This window comes from Bombus huntii, chromosome 9 (assembly GCF_024542735.1).
Source record: "Bombus huntii isolate Logan2020A chromosome 9, iyBomHunt1.1, whole genome shotgun sequence".
Taxonomy (NCBI): domain Eukaryota; kingdom Metazoa; phylum Arthropoda; class Insecta; order Hymenoptera; family Apidae; genus Bombus; species Bombus huntii.
Window position 1 is genome coordinate 2,762,554 of NC_066246.1, and position 21,982 is coordinate 2,784,535.

Below are 21,982 nucleotides of genomic sequence, written 5' to 3' on the forward strand. Positions count from 1 at the left end.
GACCTTAAATTATTTTTTCCTAGATCTAGTTAGTCTTAGACCTAGTTACTTTGACTGCAGTATATATCTGTATAAATCATATTCATAGTACAAATACGATATAGTGGAAATCTTAATTAATGTTAAAATTATCAAGTGCACAGTTTCAGTACTAATATACTCACCTAAATATATGCATAATTCGTGATATAAGAATACAGCACACAACTAACTGCTATTTTTGAAAATTTCAGCGCTGATTAACTAAATTAATACTAAAGATGTAATGTCAAATCATGTTCATTGATTCCTTCAACTTTTTATTCTCAAGTTAGTCGCATAACCTATAAATGTGTCAAGTATCATGGCTTCATGGATCACAGTGACACCGCGGTAGTATTTAAATCTTTATTTCTTATTAAATCGGTTCATTGTAACTAATGAATTATCTTAAAAAAAAGAAAAATCTAAAATTTGCTGTGAGTGTCGTTTATCAAACATTTTTCTTTTTTTTTGTTCGATAAACGACACTCACAGCAAATTTTAGATTCGTAGTATAGTAATCTTATATTTCAGTTGTTTCATCTAAATCGGCATTATTTGTTTTAGGCTCGAACGAGGTTTAAAAATAGCAAATCAGGTAGACAACAGTAAATTCCGCTTACTAATTAATCGTATTTGTCAGACGCTTCAGTCTGCTATTGATACAAAAATATTCAGTGAAGAAGAAGAGGAAAAACTATTGGTTTCCTTGGATTTGAATAAGGATGATCTAACTTGCCTTTTAGATGCGATAATATTAATTTACAAACAAGCTACTTGCAATATTGTAAAACCACAATTGATGGAAAACACTTTGAAGGACACTTTTAAAACGGATGATGAGAAAATTCAGATATTTTTAAATGCATGGATTACATATAGTAAAGGAATAATCGATCATTTTAGACAGATGTCTATATTTCCTGTTCAGGTATGTCACAATGATAATGACCATCAGTAGTACCTACATGGATGGATGTAGGAAATAAGAACATGCATTTTATACTAATTTATTCTGTTTTAGGTTAAAGACATTGATTGGTGTTTAAATATTCAAGCTGCATCTTCCTCTATTAAAAAAGACGCGCGGCCAATGTCATTATTGCAGTTGAATTTGACAGGAGAAGAGGAATCAAAATTAACAGTGGAATTCGATAAGAAAGAACTCATAGATCTGTATCATAATCTAGAGAAAATACAGTCACAATTGGACGCTTTTAAATAGTATTTAGTTACTACTACTGCTACTACGCTCACACACACACATTATATATATATATACATATATAGTTATTGTAAAAAAGGTTTATATTATATAAAATATATTTTCTAACTTTTTACGTTTATCATTACATCTTTATTTATTAATACATTTGTTTTACAAGCTAATTTTGATTTTACGATATACTTAGATTTGAAAAGAACAAATTTTACTCATTTTCGGAGATTTTCGTACTCTTTCGATTACTTCCTATATTTTCCAACATGCTCGTATAAATGTGGGCTTCTATTTGGGAGAACGCTATCGATATTTGTTACATTTTGATTTGGCTCAGAAATTTGTATATCTAATTTTGATGGATTTTCGATATACCGTTCGTTGTTAACCTGCGAAACCCGTTTCTTCCCCGACACAGCAACGGTTTCTAAAACCTTTGACGAGTTCCTTATAAATAAACGCGTTTTACAAACTACTAAAACAACTATAATAATCATTAGGAATAAAATCAGGGTCGTCAGAGCACCTACGATCCATCCCAACTTTTCATCTACAACATTGAATTGAAAACAAAATTATATCTATTTTTTTTTTTTTTTTTCAAAGTTTGATAGCATAACGAAATCTAATAATACTCACCGCCAAGACTATTTAATAGAACAACTGTTGCGCTTCCTATCTCTTCGTCAGTGTCTGGAACAGTAAATTTGCACATCCAATTCCCTAAATCTGAATGATCGGGTTTGAATTCCAAGGTACATACGCCTGTATGATAATCCATCTGTACGTTGTGTCTAAAAAATCAAAGAAAAAAAGAGAGATAAAATTTAGGAAGTTCTCAGCTTGGACAATGCTGAATTAAGAAGAAAAGTTACCTTTTCGTTTCACTGATATTCTGAAAAATATGAGTTTTCGGCGCGTGGATCCAGTGGCATTGGACTTTCGATAGCACAGTTTCTACTTTGCACGAAAGAGTGGTCATTTGATGGGGCACAGCCCACAATGCCACAGTCACTGGTTCTAAAAATCATCAATCTTTTCTGTAATCAGTACTTTGTTTCATCGATTCGTTTCTAGCCCAATCACCGAAAGCGTTGATGTCTCTCCTTCGGTAGTGCAGATTCTTCCAGGATCGAACATATATCAACGCGTGTGCATTAAGTGTTCACACCGTGCACAAGCAAATTTCACGTGACATATTTTTTGTTAGGGTACAATATGTGAAAAATGTGTCGATGTGTCGAAGATGTTCGTTGTGTAACGTGTGTTCACATATGGCAAAGACTATGATACTTAAAATGATTCATTAATGGTACACAATTTATTATACATGTATACATATATTTTCAAAAATATCATTCATTCGGATAGGACGTCTTAAGTTTATTTCGATGGTATATGTATAGCGTACATATGTTAGTATCAAAGGCGATGGGAATGAGAAAGACCGCAATGACGTTTTCGTATTATCATTTATTTAAAGAAATGGTTTACAATGCCGGAGAGACTGATACTCAAGCGCGCATGGAAACGTACGACGATCCACCGATCACATCCCGGTGTAGATTTCTGTATTGTTCACGTTGGGAACTTAACAGTAACTCAATGGCACACGAAGGTATTAATTAGCTTCGAACGAAAGCGTTCTACGTTTGATTATTGCACGCGATGTGTATCGTGTTCCCTATGAATATCCGGGACTCTTCGAACGACAACGTCGCAATTAGAATTCCTTCTTTAATATTGATATCATTTGCTGATATTATTTTTGTGCCTCTAGTAATTACAGTGATTCAAACGTAATAATTATCCTTTCGTAGTGACGGCCAGTCGACCGACGACAACGACAATGCTACATTATTCGAAACGAAGGTGAACATCTCAAACGGGACGCTTAACAGTAAGAATTGTCTACTTAGAGTTAATTTTAGCATGTAATTGAATATAATGAGTATGTAGAAAGTGCGTATCGTAGTATTTCTAATAAAAAAAAAAAACCTGTTTGATCGTGGAGTTTTCGTAATGTCATCGGTACGTTGACTTCTCGTTTAGCAACACGTTGGCCACGGTTCGGCTAACTTGATTCGTTAACGGCCCCGTGACGAGTCTAATCGTTATTAGCACACTGGAGTCTCTTAAACGACCTACTTCGCTTAACAAATAAATATTCGTAGCCTTAAACATTAAAATTTCTACGCGTAGTCTTTTTAAATAGTTACTAGCTAATGCGTCTCAGATCTAACGTTACGCGTGAGAACGAACGAAGAGCACGAACGCTTTTTCCCTGGTTACTCTCTTACAGCAGGGCAATTTGTGGAATTGTTCTGCTGTTCGTCAAAACGTCTCGAATTAATTAGCAACGCTTTGAAAAAACTTCCGAATCCATCGTTTTATCAAAGAAGTAAAAAAAAAAAAAAAAAAAACAAAGGAAAATAAAAATGAAAAGAGAACAGAACAGGAGAAACAATCTCGAATCGATGGATCGTAAGTCGGCAAACTTCATTGGCGAGCGTTTGTTCAAAGCACTTTCCCTGACTTTCGACAATAAATAATACGAGAAATGACAATAAACGTAGCCAGAATGCTCGCGAAAAGGCTTACACACGCAATACGGTTTCGCGTACTTACTAACGCGGCTACTAACTATGCTAAATGCGAAATCATTTGAGCGTAGACCTGCCGTTGAGCATATAAATAAGAAAGGGTGAATGACATTGAGTGATAGATGTTATTTAACGAGTAAGGTGCGCTTCTTAAGCGTGCCATCGATGGGGATAAAAAGAAACATTACGCTTGAAATACAGTTTAGTGAGCACAGAGACATATTGCATGGTATGCTTGACAAATAAGATAGAGAATTTAATGGCGCGGATGAAATAATTGTTATTAATGGAACGATCTTGCTGGATATATTATTTAGCGTTCCTTTTAACGATACATGTGTCCTATAAGGAAACCGGACAGCATTATTAATCGCTCATTAATTGCCAGGCTTCGATTAGCCCCGAGGCATAACGATCTAATAAATCCTCGTGAAGATTTACCAAGGAATTGCGAGGGAAACAATAATGGATGCGACCGAAACAACGATAAATTAGGACGATCTAATGCTAATCGATGCAAATGCGATATGTGCGGTAACGGTACGCTAGGTAACGAGCAAGGAATCTTATTGTTCGTTGCAAACGTAACAGTGGATTCCTTACAAGAATCGAGGAAAGAAAATGCTAAATCGAATATGATAATCTCATTTAAATAAAAATTGCAGACCGAAGAAACGGATATACTTTTTTCTTTTTTATATGTCTACCTCTTTTACAATATATACGTGATTGATGACTAAATCATAAGTCATCAAGAGAAGTAGACATCATCTATGAGACTCGAAACATCGTACAGATTCCATCACCACCGCGATGCCTTCACCCACAACAGTCTTCGGAGAACTTAGACGCGATCAATTCCTCGTCTACGGTACTAAGATTGATGATCGATCATTATTTTCGTTCTTTCTACGAATTCCTTTAATCGTGCCCGCGCGGCTTTCAATTGTATATTCTAAGACTTTGCGATACATAGTACAATAGCGCGATCGATTTTTCTCGATGCTTTGAAAGCTAGTCACTGTCCCTTTTTTTCTACGTGTTTTCCCAGTGACGATCTTCCAAACGATATCGATCAGAAATACTAATGTCCGTTACACGATACATCGTGTATACATTGCAGAGGATGAGTCACTTAATTAGAATATCCGGAAAAACGACTCCCGAATGCCGGAAAAATAACGTCGAAGTCCCCTTCCTTATCCATATTCGTTATTTTCATATATCTACATGTTTAAAAAAAAACTGACTGCAAGAGGAATATCAAGTTTAGTTTCGTGCAATCTTTGTCTAACGCAACGAAGCAAAATGAGATGAATAATATGCAAAGATGATCATCAGTATACGGTCACAACGATCGTTAATATCGTGGTTTCATAATAGATGAATCTCGGCGATGATCGTCATTGATTTTCTCCCGAGAAAGAACGTCATCATTCTTTGTATAAACAACAAAGAACCGACCTTTCTTGGCAATATATGCGACCTTTACGTCCACTCGTTTACAGCCTCGAAAAGCAAATTACACGATTGTGCCGAGGTGAAAAGTTTCGCTCGACGCCATTATCCGGAAACTCGATTATTTTTCTACAACTTCTTCGTATTTCAAGTTCGAGTTGATCGACTCATCCGTAATTTGCTAATATATACACAATATACGTTGATGCTGTACACTCCTGAGGATCTATGGCCGATCCACGACCACGCCTTGAAGTTGTTGCGAATATCGCGAGGCGACCAGAGATCCATGGATCTATGATCGATTGCTCTTTGTACACCCTCACCCGCGAAAGGAAAGGAATGTCGCGAATCCGTCTCAAGATTCTATGATACCTGGTTCCAGAAGACTCAGCTTGGCCGGAGGTGCATCCGTGTAGTTCTGTTTGCCACGTACCCTGGCGCCACAGGTCCACAATCCTTCCTGTTCCGCGAGTGCGTGCGTCAGCCTGACGCTGCAGTCCCTGGCCTCGCTTCCGGCCGCCGGAAATTGCTTTACCACTACCGTGGTATTCGAGTTTACCGGGGTCAGGGACCATCGACACTGTTCCACGGCCGACGAAGTCACACAATGCAGGAAGACGCTACCTCCAGCTGATATTTGGATGTCTTGAGACAGCTCCGAGAACTTCACTTCGTCTGAAAATGAAATATAATAGTGATATTTTATTATACGGACCCCATAAACTTTGGTAAAATTCAATACAAATCCATAGAGATGCATTAGGCACGGAATTAGTACCGAGCTACGTAATATAAATATCGAGAATATGGTAATACGATGCAAAATATAACGTAATAAAAATGAAAAACGAGCGAACGATGGAAATGAAATGTCCAGGTAATAATTAGATTGCTGATAGATCTCTGTGTATTTATGGGGTATTTGCATATAATATGCAAAGTACAGTACTCCTTATCTAAAGTATAAATTTACATTAACATCTGTTGTTTAGTAGCAAGAAGGTTAAAACGATAGAAGGTGGAAGCAAGAAGGACGTTGACGAAAATAAAAATACCTTGCTCGTATACGGTGAGCTTGACGAATGGCGAGGTCAGCATCGTGTTGAGGGAACTGATCGACACCTGACAAGCCCACTGACCCTGTTTTTCGGCGTATACTCGTGGCAACGTGAGCGAACAGTCTCTACCAAGGTCGCCATTGCTTGGGTATTCCTGAGCGACGATTTCTGGCTCGTTTCCGTGAAGTGATTTCCAGGTCCACGTACACTTTTCCACGCGGCTGCTCGTTACGCATTTCAACGTGGCCTCCGTACCAATCGGCACGGAAGTGTCCGACGGCATTTCAACGAAGTTGACTTTGGCTGGAACATCGATCGAGATAAATTGATCGATTAAATCTACGTTATGGTAGATAAACGTGCGAAGAAGTTTGTGCATTGCTTGTTAATTTTCGCGTTCGTTAATTTTCTAACAATATTGGTCTGCGAAAAATTATATATATTTCTAGGATTTCTTGATTTTTTATATTTTACAGAGAACCAGGTGGTATTCATACCCGTAGGTAGGAGGCTAACAGTCGCAGGTGGCGCTTCGTGAAGAATTCCATGCGGTGACAGTCGAACGCCACACGTCCACAATCCTTCCTCCTCGTACAGGACGTTCTTGAATCTCACCGAACAATCATGATCCGCGTCTTTGTTGGGATTGAATTTCTTAACTAACAAAGGTGCCTGACTCGAGTTGGATGCCCTCCAGGACCATTCACATTGTACCACTGGCTTGTTCACCAGACATCTGAGGAGCACCGATTCACCAGGCGCTACTTGGATTCCTCTGGATAATTGTACGAATTCAACTGCGAAAGAAAATTAAAAAACAACGATTTATCGTTACGATATCGAAGAGAATCCTTTAAAGATATCGTTAGAAGATGATAAAAAGAATTCGGATCTCTTACCTTCCGAAATGAGAAATCGAATGGGATTCGACTGCGTGAACGATGAATTCGGATCGATTCTGCCGCCACACGTCCAGTATCCTTCTTGCTCAGGCAGCACGTTCTTGAATTTAATACTACAATCGGTGCTGTCGTTGCCGAAAGCTGGAAATCGCTTCACCTCGAGGTTCCACGGCTGCGATTGGTTTAACTGCCTCCAGGACCATTGACATTCACGGACAGATGCTTTCATCTGGCACATTATTTGCGCCGAGGATCCTGCTGGTACTTCCACGACGTTATCGAGCTTCGCAAACACGATCAGAGGATCTGGACATTTATAAATATCAACGTTCATCTTGCTGTTTCTTACTTTCTTCCTCTTTAATTATTTTCTAACGAATAAATTTTCAGATTCAGGATATATAACGTAATTGGACGTCGAATTAGAAGGATAAGAAGAGACAATCAACATTCCATACTCTGGTGCTCATTAACGATGCTCAGCTTAGCAGGTTCCGTGCTGGTGAAAGGATCATTCGTGGAAGTTCTCGCGGCGCAGCTCCAGTATCCGGTCTGCTCGTGCTTCGTACTTGAGAATCTTACGGAACAGTCGTTGCTATTGTTCCCGAAGGCAGGAAATTGTCGTACCGGCAGCGGATTGGTAGTCGGCGTGGTTGTCGTCTGAATCACCGAGACCGTGGTGGCTATAAATTATAAGAGAACTTCGATAAATACACCGTACATGAGTGCCGTGGAAAATAACAGAGCTTTATCGAAAGTTTGACTCACGGGCGTTCGTCATAATCGAGACAAATAAAAAATTGTATTATCGATTGTTTTATTCGTAAAGACGAGATATACTTGGAATCGATCGAGCATAAATTTATTCTATCATACTTAAGAAGCTTCAACTTGAAGTATTCGCGACATTGTGATTAGAGTGCGGATTCTTATGCATTTATGCCAAATTTAAAGCTTGTAAAAATCCACAGAATCCGTATAATATATAAAAATATATAAAATATCGGAAGTGGAGTACTCGTCGTAATTTGTAGTACACGAAACAAATTATTCTATAGATTCCATCCCTCTGGTTTCCTTCATGAAAGTACGAAATTGCATAAAAATTCGCAAATGAATAAGAAAATTTCATGGATTTAATGGATTTGTCTTTTAATATGAAAATGTATCTAAGGTAACTAACTGGTCGCTGGTGTTTCGCTGATATCCGGAAGTGGCAGGTGAACCGGTGGTAAAGGTTGCCAGGACCACTGGCACTCGGCCACAGGATTAGCGGTTCTGCATGCTAGAAGAACGGACGAGCCGAGTTCCGTTTCCGTGTGCTCCGGAACGTTCACGAATAGCACGGGGCTCGGTGGCGCCTTCGTTCCTGGCAAGATATCGTCCATCGAGTGACCCTGAATTTCGGGATCCATAGAAATCGGGCCGATCGTGGTAGCATTGATCGTTGTAGCGTCATTAGACTCTTCTGGCACAGGTACGCCTATCAACAGATCGTCACGATGGAATTCGAGATTAAAAATGAAATTCCGAATTTCGCTAGACTTGGTACGGTAACTTGGAGATGTTTAAAGTTCGTTCGGTAAGATCGTGGAAAAAGGAAAGTCGCATATTAAAATGGCTCGTTTGAACATTGCCTCATAGGTTACGTGTTCGAGAATTCCAGAAATATTTGAAATACCGCCACATGTATCGATAATGCGATCACGTTCCTTTAAATTACCAACTGGTGTCGCATTCGAAAATTTCTCAAGATATCATCCAGTGGAAGTGTCGATAGAATAATATTATTACGGTTTAATTAATCATTTTAGGTAGTGTTATCTGCAAGGTCTCGATAATGTCTGTTGTATTCTTTGCGTTATTTATAAAAACCGAGCTTAGAGGTTTTTATCGTTTAAAGTCGATGAACTTGTTGTTCGATACTTGGTGGTTAAATTTTTGCCAGTTTTGAGAAACCAGAAAAATCGAACAGGCTCCGTGTTCCAACGAAGAGTCACATCGTGATCCAAAGGAACTCGGTTGAACATATATATATATATATATGTAGGACACATCGGGCAGGAAGCTACGACAGTCACGTAGACAATCGCCTTGCGTCGCGCGTCTGTCGCCATGTGCAAATAGAACCAGGGACGGATCGATAATAAAATATTTGTTAAAAGGGGGAACCACGAAGAATTAGCGTCGTAAAACTCGGCTCGATACACTGTGTCCAGAATACGAAATCGACCGTTCTGTAACACAAGTCGTACAATCTCATTGGCAATCAAATCGAATTTCGATAATTCCTTCTTTCCCATTTCTACCACTTTCTTTTCGATTTTCACTGGAAGTTTCACTTCCACGCATCAATCTTATCTTCCTAGTTATCACAGTATTGTTGTGGATCTTCTAATTAACGAGCGAACTCTCATTAAAAAGTTGCCTCGACAGCAGAATCGCACACGTAAAAACTTGATAGAACCATCTCGAAATAGCCCGTATCGTTAATTGTATCGAAAGTCGGCCGTTTTTGTTCGGCGAACGATCACGGTCAAATTTCTCTGAATGAAAGAGCCACCGTGTGCACCGTTCCACACTTTCTACGTGGCCACGGTATGTAATACGCGTCCGTGCCGAACTTGGTCCTTGGTATTGTCTCGTTACGTTCGCCATGTGGCGAAGCTCGTCCTCAAGACGAGCAAAGCTGGTCGCTGACACTGGAAGGTCGTTTCCCACTTTACATTGACATACTCATGGCTGGTAACTGGTAATATAATTTCACTGCATTCAAGGTGTATAAACTTTGGAATTTATAGTAGACACGTAGAGTAGTCGTGTTGATTATATCGTTGATGACGACGATGGTTCCAATGGTTTACATACATACACAGTGTATACATTTTAATAGCTACTATTCCGCACTCCTTGATCCAAAAGTTTCTATCTACCAGTAGAAAATTGGAGAATTTTTATCATTTTCTTTCTTTTTCTTTGTAGCATCGTTGTTTCTCTTCGTTCGATTAAAAATATTTAGCCATTATTCTGTAACAGCCTGCGCGATATAATTTTACACAGGAGGCAAAAAGATACGTCAAATATTTTAACGTAATATCTTGAACGAAAAGAAGACGGTATCGTGCAGCGTATTTACAAAGAGTTTATAAATAATTAACGAAAACTCGACAGAATCAGATTGCTTCAGAAACGTAGAAAATATTCTACGTATAGATATTGCTTAATGTTAATAGTAATATCTATCGCAGGAATATTAGAGCTGTAATTTGTAATTAGAGATATACGCGGAATGTTAGACGGTAGTAAACGGAATATCTGAGATTTTCGTTGAAGAACTTTCTCTCGAAATAACAGTGATTTTCATACAATATGTTTATTAAGCCATCGCTTCCTCGTTTCTTTCAAGTATTTAGCACTATTTTATGCGTTTTAAATTATTATTCGAAACTGTGACGTGGCTAATCCGCATCCTTCGTCATTTGACTTTGCTGCAGTGGACTGTGGGAATTGTTACATAAGGTGGTATAGCGTGTGTAGGTGTTACCATCTGATATAATCATATATAAAAACCTAGTTAAGTAGTTAAATCCAACATAGTTCGTTTCGAACAACTTCGTCAATTACTTATTTAATTCGTTGAACGACTATTGTAAGTCTGTCGTTGGACGGAACAGAGAAATTTGATTATCGTGAATCGCTTTAGCAGACACATTCGTCAAGGATATGAGAAAACTGAATAAACTTTGAAAGGAAAGAGCGAAGAAGAAAAGAAAGAACGGACACGATCGTGCAGCATCTAAGTCACGCCGTGTTCATTCAGCCAGTCCAAGGCCACCGTTTACTTTCTTCGTACTTTCTTACTTTCTTCATCGCGTCCTTGGTATTCCGCCACGTAATTTTCGACCGTTGCCCGCCGCGATTCATCGAGGTCCCTTTAATTTTAAATACATTAACAAACAAAATATTCTCCACATCACCTACACCGTCAAATATCAACGCATCTGGTTACACTTATTGGAAAACTCTAACAATTTTCACTCGCATTTGGTATTTTATGTCGTAAAGAACATAATACGGAAGGTTTTAAGAATCTCAATTTAATCGAGCATTTCAGTCACGTCTTACGAATATCATCTGATTAGTTTCATATTTAATCAAGTTATAGCTTTGTACTTTACGACGATAAGTTTTCGTGCGTCGAAAGAATATATAATGAATTTCTCGTAATAACGAACGCAAAATACCGTTCTGTAACTTACATCGCCATGATTCTTGGCCGATTAAACGACGCTAATGAAATAACAGACTTGTAATAAAATAAGCAGAAAATTACGCGTTGAGATACATTAAATACAAATGGGTATCCTGATATTTATGGTCAGCAGTGAACGTAACGTTCCTTCCATTAATATCATTCGCCAGTTTTACCATACGATACGACTGTTTTGTAGATCGATTAATGATTTAACGGCCGATTAGCCGCGGCTGATAACCTTGCCGATTAAAACATCGGCATTTCGAGATTTCGTGCTGGCCCAGGTACGCGTCCCGGATGTATCTTCGCAGGTCTCGCCGTGACTAATTCCACGACAATGGAATCCCATCCCAAGATTATCGACCGTAAGACAAGGCCAGCCGTTTCTTGTGGCGAGGAGTGGCCGCGAGAGAAGCGAAGAACGGAGAAAAACGAGGATTCGACCAAGTCGAAGAGGATATCGTTCCGTAATTAAGAACGAGCCGATGGACGCGCAACCACGGTCGTCAACCTTACGTCGATGTCTCCGGGAGGACAATTAGAGACACCGGTCGATTTCTTTTCCCACGTAGACGACGTTGTGAAACTCAAAATACGTGCGCTGGGCGTTGCCTTTTTGCAAGATCTACATCGCCATAACTATAGAAATTTCGTTCGTCCACTAAGATATAATACTAAGAGTAATGAAAATATAAATGAGAGAACGAAGATGGTGTGGAAGGGCTGGCGATCGAACGATGAGTCAGAAGGATTGAATTTTGGAAAGTATTTTAGAAAATACTAGTTATATTTATGGTAGACTGGTATGCCAGCAACGTTCTTCAAGAACGTATATTTTAAGAGAACGCAAAAGTTTGACTTGCTGGAATGTTTGGTTAGTATTTTTCGTCAATATGTACCTACTTACGAACGAGAAAAATGTATATTTGCGCCGGGATTTCAAGAAACTATTCTTCGAGGAACGCGTGTAGATAATCGTTCGGTGTAATTTAAAATGGTCCCGGCAAACTTCCAAACGATTATCAACTTTTGACGCGCATACTTTTCAAACGAACTACTTGTTTCTTAACTGTGAAATTGCCATGTAATTACCCTCTGCGAAAATGAACATATGTATTCACGATCAATTTCTTTAACATTATTAACCTATATCTCATGCTTTCTGCTCGTATACCGATTTCTGTCACATATAGGGCATGCAAATATTATACGGTAGAACTTTGATTATCGCTATTGCAATCACGACGCACAACGAGTGGATATCAACTATTTCAAAATATTCTAAGATCAATATTATAAAGATTAATAGCTTTTAAACGAAAACGAGACACTCCTTTTCAGTTTCTACTGTTGCTCATCGATTTTTCTTAGAAGGAATCGCAATTGAATCTTTCGTTAATCGAAGTTCCAATTACTGCGTTAATCGATATTATTATAATCGAAATTCTATCGATCTCTGCCGAGTTTTTCTCGCTACTAACCGAAACCACTCGTGGTTCTATTTTTTCCCCGAAGAATCTTCTTTTTATAAATTATCAAAATCGGAAAATACGTGTTTGCGATTACAGAAGCGTAATTGACGCAAAACTGGCTAGTTGTCAGCGGAACCGAGTGATTTTGCTCTTTCAGAAAGCTCGCAACGTGTCTTATCAGCACGCGTAATTCAACGCACAAGATGAAACGACGTAGTTATACGCTATCACGGTCGTAAAGAGTGGAAAAAGAACGGCTCTAAACTATTCCTGTATTCCTTTCACGTTCCTTCTTTTAGCCGGCTAACGAGCACCAGTGACGTCAGTTTCATTTTCAAGAAACCTTTTCCATTCCCGATGACTTTGAACCGGGATGACGAGGAAGAAATGCTGTTCGAGGAAACGATTGCCATAGCCAGGTTTCCCAGAAAGGTTTCGACCGCGTTCCCAAATCGATGACAACAGGATCGAAGGAGAAAGCTTCTCGACAGTTGCCGAGATAAAAATTGCACGAAAGTTTGTTTCAAAGAAGGATGATTTTAATGATAAACGAGGATGCTTCTGTTCGTTCGACGAATCTTCCCGAGTTTCCTCGTGTTGTAGAGCTGTACGTTAATGCGATGGGATCTCGATTAACCGCGGCTTAATCGACGCCGAGGCAGACCGGTTAAATCGAGACTCGCGGCTATCGAGTTACTTTAATCTATTTTATGTATGCCTCTTTTCACGTATCGTTTATGCATTGTACAGAGATTATACGTGAAGTTTCTCTGAAAAGTTCAAAGCCCTGTTGCTGCTTATATTAAATCTTCGTTATTTCCTTGTCCAAATGAGACGATTTGGACAAACGAAGATGGATGATTTCTAAGCGAACAAGGAATTAATCGAAGTGGGTCAAGAAAATACGATAAATCTTCGTTGACTGAAGTTACTTCTTATAGAAGTAAACTCGTGTTTTCTGTAAATCGTTTCTTTTAATCGATTCTATCTATTGTTCGGATCTCGGGATGATGTCTCTTGAGAAATATTACAAAATCAGCACAAGCAGTGCATGTGTTCGATCGATCTATCGAGGTATGTAACTCGAGATATGAGAACGATCGACGATCGTTTATTTCATTGCGATCGGAGCGTTGTCCTTGGCCAGGATTAACCCCGCAATTTATCGAACCTCGTTTCCGTTTCTTCATACGACGCAGTAGTTGGTCACGGTGGTATCAAAAGAAAAATGTTGGTCCCGTAACGAACTCCTTTGGTTCTGCTGTTTTAAGAAGCTGAGCAAACGAAACGTGAAAGTACGAGTCGATAAAAATTTCGTTACCAATTGGTAACGCTGTTTTCGCGGTGCTCGAGATTTCTACATCTTCGATGAAGCCACGTCTCACGGTAAGGAAGCAAAAGGAAGAAGGAAAAGTATATAGAATTCTTTAAAGAGCCCAAGGAGCATCTTGCACGCTACAAAAATTAGAGATTGGGAAGGTTCGATCGTCGCTCTTTTGACACCTTCGGATGGTTACTGTGCGCGAAACAACGAGTTGCTGGATATTGCTGCGAGCCGCAGCTGCTAAGAATTATCGCAAATTGTAGTCTTTAGGAAAATATCAAAAAATATGAAAACGGTATTCGTTGAGGCAATGTTACAGGAATTGAAAAATCGAAAATTCTAAGAAGAATTGAATTCATGATACAACTGGATTAACATTAATCACATTGTTCGACGTTTAAGAAACCAATACGTAAATCGTATTACGTGATGAGAGAAAATGAAGATCGTCGAATAGATGGAAATAGACGAGCGTTACGTAAAATCGGAGGAAAGAAGATAGTTAGACGAGAGCGAAACGAACGTGTCCATGGAACGCATAAAATTCAGTGGTGTGGATCGTAACGCAGGATCGTACGATAGTTCCCATGCAGGTTCCTACCCTTCCCCACGTGTTTGCATTCCAGAGCGATGTTTCACTAAATGCACGCATTGCATCGAGTTTAACCACCCTCCGCAGAAGAACCAGTTCTTTCGGCTCGTGAGCACGCCGCTCCCTGGCCATGCCGCGAATGCTTTACGAGAACGCGTGTGCAGAGAAAAACGATCGGTAAAAAAATCACCACTGAAATTCCGGGATATCGAATTTTATTAATGTCTCACGATCAATATTACGGGCGCAATAATTGACAATCATTTGTACTCGCAAAAATGTTTCACCTTATCGTACTGTTACGCGTTACACGTTTTCGTTTTATATTTTCCATATTTTGAATATCTTTGATATTTTTGGTATTTTCCGCTTTCGTTATTTACATTCTCCATCGTATTTATTTTCTTTTTAAAAATTTGATACGCGGTCGATTTCATCGTTGCATCGAATACATTATCATTAATTGTTAAGTGTTTTTACGTGACTCGATAATTATACGAAGAGTACATATTTCTGACGAGCAAGCTAACGAATTCCTTTTTCTTCGGATGATTCACGGTGCATGGTCCAAGATCGTCTCGAATTCTTCACGCTCGATCGCTTCGATTCGTATCGCTACCAGCAACGAACCGTAGTCGAGATGTAAACGTCTTCACGGCAACTTGGTAACTGTGTTATTGGAAATTTCAATCCCACTCACTTCGATTCCTTCTTACCTCATATGTAACGTTTCCCTGTAATTCTGTCATCGTTCTGTCGTAACGTTCTAACCAACAATCTCTTATAAAACAATACACGATGAAAAGAATTCACGCGTTTGTACAAAAATAAACTGGTTGCATACATTTGTACGCTAATCTCTCTCTTAATAAACATGTACGATCGACATGAATGAATACCTGGCACAACAATTGTTCTACAAATTGATTCAAGTTCACATACTAGAGCGACTTCCATAAGTCAGGGAACAGGGTCAACTATGACGTACATTATACTGCCCGGAATAATTAGAAGATCCTCTATCCAAATTAAGTAACCAACGTTTAAGAACCACCTCGTACTACACCGATAACCAAATAAAAAGCTTCGCACAGCGTATATACTTCATTCAGATATTTCATTCACTTTTGCAATACCATTTGCAATCTCTTCCCAATATTAGCGTTCACTATAATACGCAAGATATCCCACGTAGATAAATGGAGTCGTAACTTCAAAGTAACAAAAGTTAGAAAAAAATTAAACGCTCGTGGGTGGTGTATGATCGTTTAATAATTTCAAAGTCATTTCTACTCTTTAAAAGTCAACTATATATACATTTATACGTCGATATTACTAGTGTTTTCTTTATTCTCTACACGGAAATACTAAGGTGCTTATAGCTGAGAATATTTGCTTTAAAGGATGCATTAGCTTTAATTGTATCGCATTGAATTTATGAAAAATAAGCAAAACGAACGTACGTGTATTTTGCGTTCTTATAGTTCGCCGTATAATCTGAAGTCACAATTTGATTGGAACATTTTGCAGAATTCAATAGCGCGGTCCTGACTTTAAGTATTCAATCCTGGAATCCTTTCAAAAATGGAAAATCGTCTCGCGTGGACATAGTCGATTACAATTACTTTCCTAATCCCGCTGAAATCATCCAATGCAGCTCGCAACAGCTGCAAGAGCGGACGATTTGCAGCGGTGCGCGATGCGATGATCAGCGTCTCGCTCTGATTACGCGGGTAAGTGAGCGCGCTCGTTTGAGATCGCGATGATTTCGCCTGAGTTTCGCGACAGGCGAAAATCGTTCGACGCTTGTTATTCCAATGGGACACGAGACGCGCTCTACGAAAGTGAATCGAACCTGTTAACACAGATTTTCGCGTGGCTCGGACAGCTGCGTGGCGCACGTGCCTCGTTTTTAATGAAACGGAATCGTCGCGAGCGCCACGAATGTGGAAAGAGAAACGGGCATCCCGAAACGCGGCAACGGAGAATCACCTTGAGAGCTGGTTTCACTGCCAAGGTGGCAGTGCTCAAGAAACGGTTTCCACGCAGTTTTGGTCAGTTCTTTCTTTCTGAGATATCGAATTGTGGTCGACGTTTTGTTCGGTCGAGGGATTTCGGGTAATTTAGGCTGTGTGTCAGAATGAATGCATTTGCAAGCGAGATGGTCTGTGGCGTGGAAAATATTTCCTTTCAGATCTTATTGTTAGTCATTGTTCGGTATAGAATAGGACTCTGGTTTGTTCGAGCTTCGTTCGTTGGAATAAAATTTGTTTCTTGAGTAAATGAACTGCCGCCAAATTGAATCCACTTGCCTAAACCCGACCTCTGTTATATGAATTTACTCGAACATCGTATAATTAACTATATTATAGGATTGTTCGAACGAGAAATATCAGATAGTGGAGAGAATCAATGAATTCGAGGATGAGGACGAGGCATTATCGCGAACTTATTGTTTCTGCGACTTGAAATATATCCATTCGAGTTTCTACTCTAGTTAGTACAGTCATTTGACTCTAAGTCACTTGAATTCAAGTAATATGACCACTTTACGCGAGCTTTCAAATACCGTGAAAGCGGATCACATGAAAACGTTACGATGCTGCCAGAAGATTCTTAATGATTCAAACGGAAATGGAGAGACAAGTTGGAATAAAAATATATGTGAATCGAATGAAATTCGACAGTTGGATCGATAATAAAATATTACGTGTCACCGACAGTAAGTATTTATGCCCTCGCGTTGGTCATTTCGAATGCAACCTCTGTGATGGCACTTAAAGGTTACGAGGCCCTTGTCAAGGTTGAGGCCTTTGAAGTCGTAAAAAATAATGGCTCCTAGCATATTAATTCGTTCATGTCGGCCAATCGATATTATTACGCTATCCGTAATATAGATTCACGATAAATTCTTATTGTCACATGACAGATCGTAATTCATTGTAGCTAGATTGTTAATTCGCAGACATCGATAATTTACAGACTTTCTCGGTAGAAAATTGTCGCGCAAATTTTTATTCACCGGTAAGCCAGCCAACGATGAATACGCACGAAACTATTTAATCTTATACAAACATTTGCGTCACGCGATCTGTTTTTAAAACTATCATTACGCCGAAGTAAAACGCGTATTATTTATATATAGACAGAATGATCGCTAATAAGACTCAACGATGTTTCAGTAATAAAGTTTAGATTCGTAGAAAATTAATCTTTCAGAAGACAGTATTTATTCGATTTATCTCGGTAGAATAAATAATTACGCGTATAATTTATTCAAATTTCTCTAAAATCCAATTTCTTGAATTTAAATTCCAACAAATAAATTTATTCCTCTCTTCTGTCAGAAACGAACGATTTATGTTATATCCCGATTACGATAACTTCAACGTTAACGCATTGTCGACGATATTCTGTAAAATAAATTTTATCCAAATTTCCGCATTTTTTTGCAACACAAATCACGTCGAATAAAATGGAAGACGTTGACTCACGTCTCCCATTCTCAACGTTTACGAAAGTAGAAACGTCGAACCACGTCTCTCGTCAAGAATTTGTTAACAACGATTCACGATGACAATAGGAACATAAATAGAAACGGAATCCTGATCGGTACTCACCATTGCACGTAATGATCAAGCACAGCAGGACCAGCCAGATCGTCATTTTGGAGAACACGGAGGACGTCATCTCCGGCACCGCATTTATCACCGTGCGTCCTTGAAGGAGGATCGAAGCCCCGTGTTTCGCAGGAGCGATCGAGCGCGTCGTTATACACGTGTACTGTCGTCGAAGAGTATGGTCGCGTGCGATTTGTACCCGCACGACGATGACGCATGTAAAACCCCCTCCGTGTCACCGTTTTACGACCGTGTAAACCACTCTTCCGACGTAACAACGTCTTCGACTTCTACCCTACGCTTCTATCTTCTGCTCGATAAATTGTTCCTCCACCTTCCTTCAAATCGAACGAGATCTCGAGTTCTCGTAATTTGATTTCTTGCCGCTCTTCGACACTGACCGCCTAGATTTTCACGATTCAGCGATCTGCCACTAGAAGTCTTGCTTTCGTTCTCTCCTTAATCCTGTTGTCCTTCTCTAGATCGAAGAACGAAGGATTCTATTAACGTTGGAAAAATCGAAGATCAAAGAACTAAGGATCGACGTAGGAAAGGATGGAAGTTCGAACGAGGAAGGACTCTAACATTGGAAAAGATGGAAGAACGAAGGATTCCATCGACGTTGGAAAAGGGGATTCCTGGTAGGAACGCGGTCCAGGAAGAATCGATAGAGATCGCGTCGATAACCGGAAGGATGGCCGTTTGTACTGGTGAAAAGTACTTGACCTTCGTGGATCGCATGGAAGGAAACGGCGCCGAGAGCACTGGAGAAACCGGTGTAACTCGAGGTAGCTAGGAAATTTTTGTCGGGCTAACTGGCTGCTGAGGTTGGCTCGCTAATTTATGACGTAGTTCCGTTATTGCAACGTGACGTTGATTCGTACGCAGAAACCTCCAGCTGACCCCGAGATAACCGTGATTTATTGTTCCTACCGATTCGTGAATGGAAACGAACGTGACGTCGATACGACCATCTTTTACGCGGATCGTAAATCGTCCAGTCGAACTGTCGATCGTGCGACACGTTTCCCGAGGCTCGCAGTGGCTCTTTAACGAGTCTCTTTTTCTTTTTTTTTTTTTTTCCTTTCGGAACGTATCAGTAAAATAATAGGAAATTAAATGTCGCAGCAATAATTTAAAATCGTGTCGTTATTGGTTGGATACGTTCTTAGAGTTTTCTCTTTCGAGGAATTATCTTGTGGTTACAGCTGGAAGAACGTTTCTATAAATAACGTACGTGCAATGTCGATTATTATTAGTGAAAATAATAACACACGAGATAATTGGCGTTGATCGGTTGAACTCTACCACGTGTATGATTTATGAAGGCAGAATGGTTTCAGAAGCATCGAAAAATTGCGTTGCAATGTACGATATATCGTAGAAAAACCGAGCGTGTTCAAAAAACTAGAACGACTGGAACGCTGCTCGCGGCGATCGTTTTAGATATCCAGCAACGTTGACTCATGTCTTAGACGAGGCAGGAATAAAAAACAACGTCTGAGTGTCGATCAATGAACGTCTACGATCGACGATCTATGTCAGGTCGAGAACGAGGTGAACGAACAGAGCGTTTCAAACTATTTATATCATAATCGTGTCGCGAAACCGAGAAAAATGGGTTCGTCGAAAAAGAGCGTTACTTTTCCTTGGAAAATCGAACGGCGATGATTCACCATCATTGTAAACGATGTTGAAATTTATAAATTAATCATACGCACGTCACTAGAAAGAAAAATCGTAGTAGTTGAAAAGAGATGGAGAATTGCACGCGGCTTAGTGCCTCGACCGATTACGCTTCCAATATGTCAAAGTTACTCGAGCATGAAGTAACGCCGCGTCGTCGAGCATGTGTCGCGGCAATTACCATATAATGGGGCGCAGGGAATCGCGAAATAATCGGCCCCCGCTGAAAATAAGGATTTAAGAAAGCGGCCAGGCCAGCCTAGCGATCGAGCGAGCGAACGAGCGAGCGCACCCGTATTTCCTTGAACTTTCCGCGAACGCGAGTAACGGAATCGGTCGGGTGATTCACCGAGCCTACGAAAATATCGAAACTCCGCCCGGAGCGAAACAACGAAAATTACGAGACGGCGGAACGAATTCGTCGCGATTTCCCGCGGGCCGCTTGTTGGCGCGCTCCTGATCACGCATCGTGTTCAGAAGCATCCTACGCAAATAGAAAGGCAAAAAGTCGGCGAATATTTCGAAAGTCAGACGAAAGAGCGTGTTCGTGTCGCGAATATATCGCTTTCCCTCCGAATTGTTCGGATTTCACACGAAAGAATCACACGAGATACACGCACTCTCTGATCGATCTCGATCGAGATCTTCCGTTTTGTCACTACGTTTCTCCCTTGCTCTCGTTCGAGGTTCACCAGTAGCGCGCCACCAATCCTTCTCGTACACCAAATTCACACGGGATCTACTCACTGTCACTCGATGGATACCCCTTCTTCCGAGAGAGTACCCTCACTGTGCCCGAATCACTCGTTCAAGAGTCCTCGACGTGGACGCACGGGTGAAACGCGTGTGGGGACCGGTCGATCGGTTCGCTCCAGACCTTCCCAATTCCGATCGCGCCACAGACAGTCTATATAGTCGCGTGCGTTTGTGTGCGTACGGATAAGAGAAAGAAGGAGAAAGAGAAATAGAATTCCGATCGTTCTCGTCCAGTCTGCTTCGTGGCACCTGTGTGACTCACTATCCCGCGAAACGCTCGTACGTATTATCCTTGGCGCGAGTCGCGATGTGGAAAACGGCCGATCGTCGGTATCACCGAGTGTATCGAACGACCAAACAGAATATGTACAGAGGGAAACGCCGGGAATCCCCTGCGACTGTATACGGTCGCGTGCTCAACGGTGAGCGCCGTGAGCCGACTGCAACAACTGCAGACGCTAGGACGGATGATGGTCGCCGGTCGGCGTCGTTGTCGTTGTCGTTGTCGGGTATATCGGTGTCGAGCCCGTCGTATATGCGCCTCCGACTTCGAAACGCGCAAGTGGGGGTCCAATGTTACCAGGGTACGCAACGACGCCAGGGGCCCCTACCAGAGGCCGCCGCCGAGACTCGTCACCCGTAACTCCACCTTCCACCTCCCACCTGACTCAGCCGCTCACGGGGAAACGTTCAGGGCTCCCTGCCGTGATCAGGTGTATCCGGGGAATTGTTTCGACGCACCCTTTCGCCGGCGACGCTGTTCTCGCCAAGGGACCGTCGCGTCGTCGGGGATTGGAATGTTGCAGCATCCGTCGTGGAGCAGGGTTTTGCGTCTCTGCCGTCCTCCGGTACCATGGAACTCCATTTATCCGAACTTGTCGGCAGACGGTTTATACAACTGGAGTTCGTATAATAGCAGTTCACCCATTTCCTTCGCTAGCTACCTGTTAGTTTTCGTTCATTAGGTAGGAGCTCGGCTTCGGTTAATTAGGCAGGCAAATTTCGTCCCAATA

The 21,982-nt window shown here is 40.5% G+C and overlaps 2 protein-coding genes across 2 annotated transcripts; one reads left to right on the plus strand and one right to left on the minus strand.

Annotated features, from left to right (window-relative positions):
- The first annotated feature begins 233 nt into the window (after positions 1 to 233).
- LOC126869203 (COMM domain-containing protein 10) lies at positions 234 to 1,367 on the plus strand. The gene is made up of 3 exons (XM_050625438.1): positions 234 to 372; positions 589 to 952; positions 1,046 to 1,367. Exons 1-3 carry the CDS (start codon positions 344 to 346, stop codon positions 1,244 to 1,246), a joined length of 594 nt encoding a protein of 197 aa, XP_050481395.1. The 5' UTR covers positions 234 to 343; the 3' UTR covers positions 1,247 to 1,367.
- A 93-nt stretch (positions 1,368 to 1,460) lies between these two features.
- On the minus strand, positions 1,461 to 21,493 carry LOC126869192 (uncharacterized). Its single transcript, XM_050625418.1, has 11 exons — positions 20,961 to 21,493; positions 18,528 to 19,005; positions 8,448 to 8,747; positions 7,723 to 7,947; positions 7,262 to 7,570; positions 6,860 to 7,159; positions 6,360 to 6,665; positions 5,677 to 5,979; positions 2,116 to 2,260; positions 1,880 to 2,034; positions 1,461 to 1,790 (listed from the first exon to the last, which is right to left on the minus strand). Exons 2-11 carry the CDS (start codon positions 18,595 to 18,597, stop codon positions 1,486 to 1,488), a joined length of 2,418 nt encoding a protein of 805 aa, XP_050481375.1. The 5' UTR covers positions 18,598 to 19,005; positions 20,961 to 21,493; the 3' UTR covers positions 1,461 to 1,485.
- Positions 21,494 to 21,982: the final 489 nt, after the last annotated feature.